General features: G+C 40.1%; 1 protein-coding gene across 1 annotated transcript; it reads right to left on the bottom strand.

Moving 5' to 3' along the window:
* Positions 1-857: 857 nt before the first annotated feature.
* Positions 858-2,271, bottom strand: LOC131242808 (F-box protein At3g07870-like). The gene has a single exon (XM_058241703.1). The coding sequence runs from the start codon at positions 2,233-2,235 to the stop codon at positions 1,072-1,074; it is 1,164 nt and encodes a 387-aa protein (XP_058097686.1). The 5' UTR covers positions 2,236-2,271; the 3' UTR covers positions 858-1,071.
* Positions 2,272-12,542: the final 10,271 nt, after the last annotated feature.

Here is a 12,542-nt window from a genome sequence, read left to right on the forward strand (position 1 = left end):
ACAAAATCAGGTGAACCGCACATGATGAGATTGGATCCAGTACAAGCTAGTAGCTTAAGCTTAAACCACGTCTGTGTGGGGCCCACCATGAAATGCTCATGAAATCAATCTATCCATCATGTGTCCGCTCATGTTTTCCATTCAAATTTCAGGTGTGCGACACCATGTAAAATCACGACTAGAACCTCCAAAATCTTGTGGCCCACCAGAGTTTTGATATGGCATGATTTCTGGTGCATTCATTCATCCTAGTGGGGCATCTTCTAAATGGATTGGATTGCGTATACAAAGCAGAGTAGCCCCACATACAATATTTTAGGAAGGCTTTTGATGGTGGAGGTCCCCATCCTATTATGGTGTGGCCCACCTGAGATATGGATTCGCCTGATTTTCAGTCCCAGCGATGACATGAGGGGGGAGCACAAGATGGACAGATTTGATGCCATGTAAACATCATGGTGGGCCCCACACATGGCATTGTAGGTCAAGCTTAACCTCCCCTAAAATCTCAAAATTGTTTGCAACAGCATAAAAAATAAAAGGGGGGGGGGCCGTTTGGAAAATGTCAAAGGGCCATTTGTATTTGAATGCATTTGAGAAGATTTATGGGGGTTTTACTCCAAATCCATTGTTTGGTTATGTGTATTTAGATGTAAATGAAATTGGAAATATTCAAAATATACATTTTTGGTATGCTTTAAAATCTCAGTATAATATAAGAGAAATGCCTTTTCAGCTCCTTTTTAAAGACAAGGCATAAACAACAAAGGTGTTGCTAGGCTGCTAATCCATTGCATATGTGGCAAACTAATGATACCCAAAATCAACCAATTATTAGCTGCAACAATTAAATCACATCGATAAAATGATCCGAGCTGTCCAAACGTTAGCCATTAAAACGAATGGTTAAAAAACATTGATAAGTCACTCATTTGTGATCCTTACATAATTTGTGACTCTCCCGAAGTTGGGATGTTTCCTCATATTTCAGCCAGAGTATATATTTCAATAGACTTATTACAATCATTCTGTCGAATATCATATATATTAATTTGGGATATTAAAGCTGATTTAGTTACTCAAGTATCTGCGATTGTTGCGAGGTTCGCATGAGACTAGACTATTGACATGAATCGGAGACGACAATGTATCCATCGCAATCAGCTGAATGCCGCAGCTCCCATCGAATTTGATTATCCGCTCTAGCTTGAAATCATATAAGTAGAATCCACCAATGTCAATAGCAAAGCACTCAAAGATTATAACCTCACCATTCCTAAAACTAGCAAGAAGAAGAACCGGATCGAGCGACCCGCCCCAACGCAAATCCTGCGACAGCAATGACCCTAAACAATCCACACCAATGCTAAGCTGTTTAATCCATTCTCCACCATCTAAATCCTTCAAGATCCACACATCGATTTGGACCGGCGATTCGCGGTTCGCAAAAGATAGAAACTCACCCAATTCAAGAAAATGGTAACTTCTCCTGCTACAATTGGGAAATGGAGTCTTGTGGAACTTCTCATTGCCCACATCCATTGAAACTATATAATCCATCCCAATTGCCCAATGCAAAATCCCACTTGCTGAGATTGGAATGCGTAATTCAGTTAGCCCAAAAAATGGACCGTCGATCTCTCTCCAAGAATCCGAACCGACGGTCGTAATCTCACATCCAAGAGGGATTGGGGTTTTTCTTTTCTTGTATTCACAAACATGGACTACTTTGTATTCTTTAGTAATTGAATTGAACCCAAAACCGTAGATTTCATATGAGAGCGGATACTTAAAAGATAAATCAGAAGGAGGGAGTATGATCCTCTGCTTTGAAATTGGATTAATAACATAGAGACTGAGCATGCTTTCAAGCAAAATAAGACCGTTGCAGCTAGCACATATACGGCCTGGGCAATGCAAGTCTAGATCATGGACTTTGATATCACCTTCTTTGATTTCCATGAAATGGGTCTTGCATTTTGATCTTGAAATTCGTTTTTGGAAGATAAATCCAGGCTCCGATCGATGGAGGTGGGCCTCGATGAAAAGTGGGTCAGAGATGACGTTGTACCAGTTCTTACATACTAACCTTAGGTTGGGTAGTGATTCAGGTGGGAGCCTGAGGAGGATGTTGAAGATGACGTCATCAGAAAGGGCTGGGGCCCGCTCCAGCTTCTCCTCCTTATTTCCATTTTCGTCATTTCTATCGCTGAGGAAAGAGGCTTTCTCTGCCATGTTTGGACTCGAGAGTATTGTTAGCTGGTATTTAAGCAGCAGAAGAGAGAGTTAACGAAAGGGGCGGATTAAGTGCGGCCCCCGGTACAGCTAAGACGGTACGTCACTTGTTGTGGGGCCCACTTTGGTATATTTATTATATATCCACACCGTCCATCCGTTTTGAAAGATCATTTTACACCATTATTCAAAAATTTAATAGTACTAAATTTTTTGAGTGGACCATAGTATCGGAAACATTAGTGATTTACCATTAATGGGCAACAAAGGTTTTGGATCAAGATACTATTTGTTTTTTACCTTTAAAAATGTTTATTTGGACTTACAGAAAGGTTAGATGGAAAATAAATTTATGAAAACAATATGGTGGGCCTTAGGAAGTTTTTAATGGTAGTACATTCGTCTCAACTTTTTCTTACAGTGTGTTTTACCTGAGAATTTGATATGCTTAATTTTCTTATATTTCCATAAAATTATATTTTTTAAACGGATGTACGGCGTGGATATATAATATATACATAAAGGTGGGCTCCACAGTAAGTACCGTACCGTCTTGGGTGTGGCTGGGACCGCACGTAATCCGCTCCTGATAATAAAAGACAAAAGGCTTCGATATGGTTGGATTTGGCTGAGATTCGTAGTTATCCAATTGTTAGAGTGTCTGACCGTGGGGCCCACATTGATGTACGTGTTCTATATCCACGCCGTCCATCAGTTTTTCCAACTCATTTTAGGGATTGCTAAAAAAAATGAAGCTGATACAAACTCAAATGGACAACACTACAGTAAACGATGGTGATTGAACGCCTGCCATTTAAAAGTTCCTACGACCCACAGTAATATTTCTTTTCCATCCAACCCGTTGATAAGGTCACACAGACATGGATGAAAGAAAAAAAACAAATATCAGATTGATACAAAATTTATGTAAGCCCTGAGAAGTTTTTAATGGTATCAATTCAATCCCTACAGTGTGGTCTAAATAAGATCTTTATATGATTTATTTTTTTAACCATATCGTAAAATCATCTAAAATAATAGGTGAATGGAATGGATATAAAAATAATAATTAAATACGGGCCCCACAGTCAGAGAAACACCCATTAACGTGTTACCCAACTAACACCTAATCCGCTCCCAATTGGCTATAGTTGAAATAAATGAAAGGACAAAAAGCAGGCAGTAGAATCAATAATGCAATTAAGACAAAATCTGCTTAGAAGATTTTCGGACGCCGATTGCCTTCTGACGTCGCGGCCACTAGACAGTGCTCTGTGGGCCCCACAACGATAAAAGTGTTTTATCCATGCCGTTCATATATTTTTCGAGATCATTTTACGCCATGAGACCAAAAATGAGACAGATCCAAATCTCAAGGGGACCATACCACAAGAAAACGGTGGTGATCGAACGCCCACCATTAAAAACTTCATGGGCCCACTGTAATTTTTATTTTACATCCAACCTGTTGATTAGGTCAAATACAATTCGATGCAGGGAAAATACAAATATCAGCTTCATCCAAAACTTTTGTGGCCCTAGAAGTTTTTAATGGTGGGTGTTCAATCACCACTGTTTCCTTTGATGTGGTCCACAAGAGATTTGGATCTGCCATATTTTTTATATTATGCCCTAAAGTTATCTTAAAAAATGGATGGATGGCGTAGATAAACATATACATCGTGGTGGAGCCCGTAAAGCACCTTTCTGTAGCTTCTGCTGAGAACGTCAGCAGGCAATCCGCGAACAAGATTTTCCACTTTCTATACTGCAATTAGAAAAGGAAAGACTGTTTATGGCATGGAGAAGATGAAAACTAAAGAAACAGTCCCTAACATCACGCAGATTGCATGATAACCCCGCCCCTCCCTGACTAGGAACGGACAGGGTCTTTGAGGGGCCAAATTAATGTATGGACTTCATCCACACCGTTCATCTATTTTTTCACATCATTTTAATGTATAATACCAGAAATGAGGTAGTTGTAAGGTTCAAGTGGACCACACAATGAGGATTAAACACCTGCCGTTGAAAACCTTTTGAGGGCCACAGAAGTTTTGGATCAAGCTGATATTTCTTTTTCCCCCTTCATCCAGGCCTATCTGACCTTATGAACAGTTGAAAAGCAATAAACAACCACGGTGGGCCCTAGAAAGTTTCAACTGTCAGTATCATTATCACCGTTGCTTCCTGTAGTGTGGTCCACTTGAGCCATTGATCTGTTTTGTACCCTAAAATGATATCACAAAATGGATGAACGGTGTGGATAAAACCCATACATCACGTTGGAGGGGGTAGTACCCCATCAGCCTCCATTGGAACTCTACACAATAAATAAATTGAATTTTTTTTTTAAAAAAAAAAAAAAAAAAAAAGAAGCTGAAAGAGATCCAGGCTTTAAATAAAAAAAAAAAAAAAGGTCCTAGATCAATGGTAGAGATTTAAGGGGCAAACTCAGGTGGTGAAGATGTCCATGATGTGCCTTTTAGGCTATGATGTGGCAAGACAATGAGGTTCAGCTGGCCTGATAGCACCATACGGTAGAGCTGGAAGAACCGGAATACGTGGGAGCCATCTTTCGATTGGGTCCGTTCATCTACTTGTCTCTAACATGCAAGGCTTAATTATATAAATATCCCCCCCCAAAAAAAGGGAACGGATTAGTTGCGTGGGGCCTACCTTAATGTATGTATAGTATATCCACGCCATCTATCCATTTTTACCATATCATTTTAGGGCTAATGAAGTATATATAAATCTCAGGTGGACCACACTGCACTAAAGGAAGCAATGGTGATTGAACACCCACCAGTAAAAACTTCCCAGGGCCCACCTTAATGTTTACCTGTTTATAAGGTCACACAAACCTGGATGAAGGGGGAAAAAAATAGATATCAGCTTGTTCGGAAACTTTTGTTGCCCACAAGAAGTTTTTAATGGCCAATCACCATTGTTTCCTATAGTGTGGTCCACCTGAGATTTGGCTATACTTCATTTTTGGTCTCATGCCCTTAAATGATACGGAAACAAAGATGAATAGTGTCGATATAGTACAAATACATCAAGGTGGGCCCCACGCTCAGGGCCACACCATGTTAGGTGCACCTAATCCGCTCTCCAATAGAGAATTCTATCCATGTGATTGCTGGGCCTCAAAGTGAGGATAAAAACAAAAATGATTAGCGGTCAAATATATAGTGGGGTAAACATTTTAAAAAAAAAAAAAAAAAGGTGACTGAGAGGATTGTCTAATACGTTTTATTTTTCAAACATAAACAATCTGTTAGAGACCCAATATATGGATGGACCAGATCGATTACATTGCCCTGCATGTATTGTGGAGAGAGTGCTCTCTCATGATTCAGCTCTTCAGCCTCTGCTGTATCGTCTCCCGACACTTACTGCACAGTGGACCTAGTTGCATTGGGCACATGGACAGTCCCAACAGTCTGTCTGAACCATAACTCCCTCTTCATGGACCACCATAATAATAATAGACTGATTGGACTTCCCAAGCATCCAAATACAACAATTTAATTAACAATGAAATTTCTATAACCATCCATTTTGAAGCTCTGATGAATGGGTTAGCTTCTCTAATTTTCTTCTTTTAAATCAGCAATATATTATAACTTTTATCGAAAGCATAAAAACAAAAGACGGAGGGACCAATGGAAGTAATTAAGATGATAAGGGATTATCTTAAGGGATTGTTTGGAGGGGGCGAATTGGTATGCATTGGAAAAAGTAACGTTGCTTGGTTGGTGTCAATTGGTGTAGAATGATAGGTGGAGAATGAAAGCTACTTTTTTGGTGTGTTTTGAAATTACTTTATTTTGTTGTTCATCGTCGTGAATTGGTGGTAAATGAAAAGATAGCTCTTTTTTTTTTTTTTTAAAGGTAAGAAAGTGGTGAGAGTAACAAAGGTGTCGTTGGGCTACTAATCCACCATACACATGGCACATTGACAACACTCCCAAACAATTCAATTATTGGTTGCATTAGTAAAATCACACTAGTAAAATTATTCGAATTGAATATATATATATATATATATATTAAAATTGTCCAAACATTACCTAGGTAATGGATGATTAAAAAACATTGGTGAGTCACGTTTTCTGAGATTCTTACATTTGTGGCCCACTTGATGTTTAAAATTTCTTCTTATTTTACGAAAGAATATATTTGAATGGGTTTATTACAATCATTCTACCAAATGTCACATACTCATACTAATTTGAGTGATTAAAGTTGATTTACTTAATTAAGAATTTCAATGCATTCCAACTATTGACTGCCTAACATAAATTTTGAATTCCAATAAATTATAGGCTATCAAACACAACTTAAGATTCTAATTCATATGGATTCCATCATAACTATGATTTGGATTCCAATTCATACTTGCCAAACACTCCCGAGCATCCTCCCCCTAACAAACATTTTGCAGACTCTCTAAGACCATGAAAGAGTTTTTTAGCCCTAGTACTTCAATAATGACTTGTTTCTTGCCATTTGGAATGTAACCTCCTGTTTTTTCTGTTTTGTACAAAATGATCCATTGTTTCTTTGCTCCATATCGAGCGTAATCCCACAAAATTTGCTAATTTCCATAGCAACCTTCTTGTTTTCACCCACCACACAGTTGCGTGAAGTCTCCAATCACGCCTTGCATTGCCCAAGCTCAGAGAACCTACTCCACACATAATCCAACACATGATCACAATGCATGAAGAGATAATCAACCATCTATTCATTTTAAAGCAAAGGATTCACACATTATGAATACCATATTTTTGCTACTAAGATGAGAAATGGTTAGGATTTTATCCAAAGATGCACTATCAAGCCCCCCCTCTTGCAATTCCTAAGATACCTGACACCAAAGAGTACAACGATTTGCAGAATAATCCCAACTCCTGTCCAAGTTCAACCAACACTTATCCCATCATCCATTCTCACATTGTGCAACAGTTAAAACTCTTCTTGTGGCGCATAAATTCCTTTTCTCTGTCTTGGAAGTTCTTTGTAAATTTAGGCATCCACGCCATATGACTTAAGGCAACAAGTGAAATAGAGTAACATATTCATACCATGCATCTTCTCAGAATCAAGTGAAGAGCTCAAATTAGATTTTCTATGCACCTCTGAGAAAATCTCTTCATTTCAAAACACTGCTCTCCTACGCCCCCAAGCCCAAGAAGAACCCTTTGTAGAACTACTCTCAAGTTGGCACCCTATGTATAGTAACTTTCTTCCATAACATTCATTCTTTTGACTTGAATTGTTATTTTATTTTTATTTTTTTAAAAAAAATAGTGGGAAAACAAGTGAGGAATACTCTTTTATTACTTACCTAGGGCAAAGCCTTAAAAAATACAATAAGCGGAGCAAACTTCTAGGGAAAAACAAAAGAAGAAGCAACTCACACTCCAAACGCAGGGGAGATGAGGGAAAAAAAAGGAGTGGGGAACTACTAGGGAGAAAGAGAACCCATAGCCAGAGCAAGGAATCAAAGCAAACCAACAATGTCTATCTTAATAATAAAACAGGGAGAGAAGTGCATGAAAACAACGGTAAGCTTTGAAAGGTTCATACAAATGTGCCTCACAAAGCAATATTCTTAAACTTGAATGACATGATCATCCCCCACCCCTACTCACAATGGCTTCCAAATTTCACCCCATACTACAAGGTGGAACTTCCATCTTTCTTTTGCTCCTTCCGACCTATACTCCCTCTAAATATTTTCTGGCTTCTCGAAAACACTCAAAGGGAACGGGAACAAAGTAAACTAGCATGTTTCTAAAGCTAAGTACCTTTTCTTTATAATCAGATAGTTTTTTTTCCCACTCTTTCTATTATTATATGCCACACATTTGGGGGCCTTCCAATGCATAAAAAAGACCTAAATATGTAGACATATATGACAGTTTCCCTAGCTAGGGGCAGTGGCTTCCTCTTGCCACTGAATTCTCAAAATCTCACACTTCATGACTTAAGACAAGAGGTTCTCGAGGCTGCATATAGTTCAAAATTGGCAATACATCCTAAAAGCACTAAAATGTATCGAGATATGAAGAGATCATGCTGGTGGGACAATATGAAGGCCCACATAGCAGATTATGTGTCCCGTTGTCTCACATGCCAACAGGTTAAGGCAGAGCATCACCGACCTCCGGGATTACTTCAACCCATGCCCATAGCAGAATGGAAATAGGACTTCATCTCTATGGATTTCATATCAGGGCTGTCGAAGACGAGGAAGGGTCATGACTCCATTTGGGTGATCGTAACCAGTTGACGAAATCGGCTCATTTTCTCCCTATCAGAGTTTCGAACTCCACAGATGAGTTGGCCAGGTTGTACATCAAGGAGATCGTGCATCTATATGGAGTTCCTCTGGAAATCGTGTCGGACCGAGACACACGATTCACATCTATTTTCTGGACTCGTATCCAGGAAGCAATGGGTGTGATATTGAAGTTTAGTACCGCATTCCACCCACAGACTGACGGGCAGACGAAACGGGTAAACCAGGTGTTGGAGGACAGGTTGCGATCTTGTGTGCTGAATTTCAAGGATAGTTAGGATGACTGTCTTCCTTATGCAGAGTTCACGTATAACAACGGTTTTCAAGCGAGTATTGGTAAGGCTCCCTATGAGGCATTATATAGGCGCCCCTGTCGAGCACCGCATTGCTGGGTAGAGATTGGTGAGAAGAGTCTGATTGGCCCAGAGTTAGTACAGGCGACCTCAGAAAAGATCACTATCATCAGACGTCGACTTCAGGCAGCACAGAGCAGACAGAAGAGTTACGACGATATGAGGCGGCGACCGCTAGAGTTTGAGGTTGGGGACCATGTGTTCCTTAAAGTTTTTCCCATAAAGGGAGTCCTTCGATTTGGCAAGAAGGGGAAGCTTACGCCGAGATTCATTGGCCCATTCCAGATACTCGATCGAGTGGGTGTGGTGGCGTACCGTCTTGCTTTGCCCATACCACTCGGAGGCGTGCACAACGTATTTCATGTATCTATGCTGAAGAAATATGTTCCTGATCATTTCCACATTATCAAATGGGAGCAGGTGCAGTTGAGTGAGGATGCTACTTATGTACTGCGACTAACGCGTATTCTAGATAGGACAGAGTAGGTGTTGCGTAGTAAGATGATTCCACTTGTGAAGGTTCTGTGGACACACCACACTGAAGAAGAGGCTACTTGGGAGACGGAAGTCAAGGTTCGAAAGAACTACCCTCAGATTCTCGAGGAGTACAAATAAGTACTAATTTCGAGGATGAAATTTTTCTTTAAATGGGGTAGATTGTAACGTCTCAGAAAAAATCCGTACAAAGACCCGAGTACCACCTCAGGAAAAAATCACTAAGGACCAAATCCTTTAGAAATTAGACGAGAATTATCTAGTGCTGAACCAGATTACCTGTGAAATTAGCACTGATCACTATAAACACGAACTGCAAGACTCAAAACATGTAGAATCATTAATACTACTTTACCCTGAAATCTAGAATCAATCTCTAAACCGTTTGTTCTCATGAGCACCTTGAAACTCCGTATCGAACCTGGACCGTACGTCGACAGTCCGATTACTGCAAAACCATATGGTTAGGACCGCATTCCTGGACTTGACAACCACCTCGGAAATCAAGTCCTAATAGTATCCAGAAATGCACAACTTGAGTCCGCAGCGAAGTGGGTGAGAAACGTGAATATCTTTAAAAAATGAACTGGGACTTAAGTGAATTGAGTCGTTTCACTTGCAAGCTAAATCTAAGGATTCAGACCGTCAGAATCTGACCCAATTACACCCTCAGAAAAAATTTTCAACACATGTTAGTGTACTTGTAGCCCTGATCGAGTATCGGTAACCGTTGAACTGAAACTGGTCCGCCACGGTTGATCTGTAAATCTGATCGGACCAAAAACTTAACTTGACCTAGATCCAATGTCGGGAAGCTTAAGTCTGACCGCACGCAGAAAAGGAGCCTCCAGAAGTGCTCCGTTAAGCCGAAACAGATGGGTTTTGGCTATAACCTAAGTATACCATGACCCTGGGGCCATTGAGCTCACGTTTGAGCCTATATAAGTGCCTTAAACCCTCTCTCTCATTCCATACGAATTTGAAAAACCCTAAGAGAGAGAAGAGAGAAAAGAGAAGGAAAGAGGGAGAAAGTGAGAGAGAGAGAGTCGGCGCTTCTTCTTGGGATTCAATCTCATTACTCCACGTGCTTATCCACCATTCCTGTATTGCTATTCAGGCGATTCCAATCCCGTTCTTAGGTAAGAAAACCTAACCCTAAGATGTTTTAGGGTTTCAAATAGTGTAAGTGATGAAATAGCTAACCTAATTCATGCTATAGGTTGTCATTCTGCTGTTGACAAAGACTTAGTGTTTAGACTAAATTCGTTACGCATTTACCGGCATAAGGTGCGGACTATAAATGTTTATGTTATGGTTTTTAAGGCTTTCAATGTCACTTAATGATTTATGATTGACTTGAGTGCTACCACATGCTTAGATGCGATGTTTCCCACACTTTACACATATATATGAACTATGTTGAATATAGTGAAATCTATGTGTTTGTTGATATACTTGAATGAATATGGAATTATGATTTGTGCTGCCATGATTATTGATTGTAATGCATGATCGTTGTATGCGTGACATCTCCTTTGTGAAAGGATTTGCTATAATATGCGTTTTAACTAAGTTATTACATGTATGTTATATGTGTAGTCTAAGTGTTTGATGAAATGCCTGAATGTGAAAATGCTTGTTTAAATGCATGTAATGAGGGTGTTGGGATAAGATTCCCAATCCCTTTAACTATGGTTATAGTATCCTTTATATAAACTTATCTTACCACTATATGTGGTATGGATGAAATGTCTATGTATGATACTATGTGTAGTATGTATTTGTTAAATTGCTCAAGTACGGTTTATATCTGATTTCTATTGTCACATGCTGTTTTAGATTACTATGTGTGAATGCTATCTTTGGAATGTGATTGGGGATACGAGGTAGTCCAGGCAATCGGTAATTGTCTGTGAACGGTGGTTGAACTACTTAACCACGATAGGTAAGCCCGATGAATCCGAGTCATACTCTGCTTATCGGTAGTGGTTAGGCCACGCGGAGTACTTGCGCACTCCATGTCGATTGGCTCGACGTATGCTCGTACCAGTCGAGTTTGTCAAGGAACCTGATGGACCCGATGAATGTTCACCATGTATGGACGCTACTGCTTGAACCTAAGATACCAAACTCACCAGTGGAAATCCTGTTAATCTTGGTATCTCGATCCGCTAAAACTCATGAGCCGGATATGGTGGTATGGGACACCGTGGTCGAGCTGTCGGCCTACGCCGGAGTGATGAGCCCACCCGTAGTGACCAGTGAGCAACCCAAGCTCGTGACCCGAAAACAGTGGCATGGGATACTGTATTCGAGCTGTCGGCCTACGACTAGGTGACGAGCCATTCGTAATGACCTTGAGTATACTCTGAGACTGCGTTGAGGCGACGAGCCTTTCCATTGTAACAAGAGTATAAACCAGGCCTACGCTGACGGTGACGAGCCTCTCCGTAGTGACCTGGAAAACTATCTATCGTATGTGACTACTAAGATTGACGACTCTAAATGGATCAATGTTTGGGTTATGATATAAAGGGAGGTGCCTTAGCTTCCCAATCCTGCTGTATGAAAAGGACTAATAAGAACTTGGTAATTACGCTCATAACATCGCACTACATATGCCTTTAGCGTTGGTGTTGAGCACAGAGGAAGGGGTGCATGTCGTGACCGTAAAAGGAAGGTCGCAGAGGGAGTGCGGGCGAGGGGATGCATCATTAATACATATCATAATTGCATTAACCAGAGTACTTAGGGATGTTTGGTTGTATTGCTTTATCATTACTACTTGATTGAATTGATAATATGTTAACCTTTGCCTTATAGCTTCACTGAGTTAATCACTCACTCTCACGTTCTGGGATGGTGTTGTACACACCAACCAGACTCTGTCTTAGCTGTAGGTGATGACGATGCTTATGAAGCAGAGCCGGACTATTTCGATGACGAGGAGGAGTTCTCCTATACGCAACTCTCTGGCGGGTCTATGTAGACCTGGAGTTGTGCTGTCAAGGCTACAGGATTTTGGACTAGATGACATTGCACATTATTATCTTGTATATTTTGAGAATTTATATGTAATTACTAACCTGATAAAATGATCATACTCTAGAGACCTACAATTACTTATATGTTTTATATATCTA

This window comes from Magnolia sinica, chromosome 4 (genome assembly GCF_029962835.1).
Source record: "Magnolia sinica isolate HGM2019 chromosome 4, MsV1, whole genome shotgun sequence".
Lineage (NCBI taxonomy): Eukaryota > Viridiplantae > Streptophyta > Magnoliopsida > Magnoliales > Magnoliaceae > Magnolia > Magnolia sinica.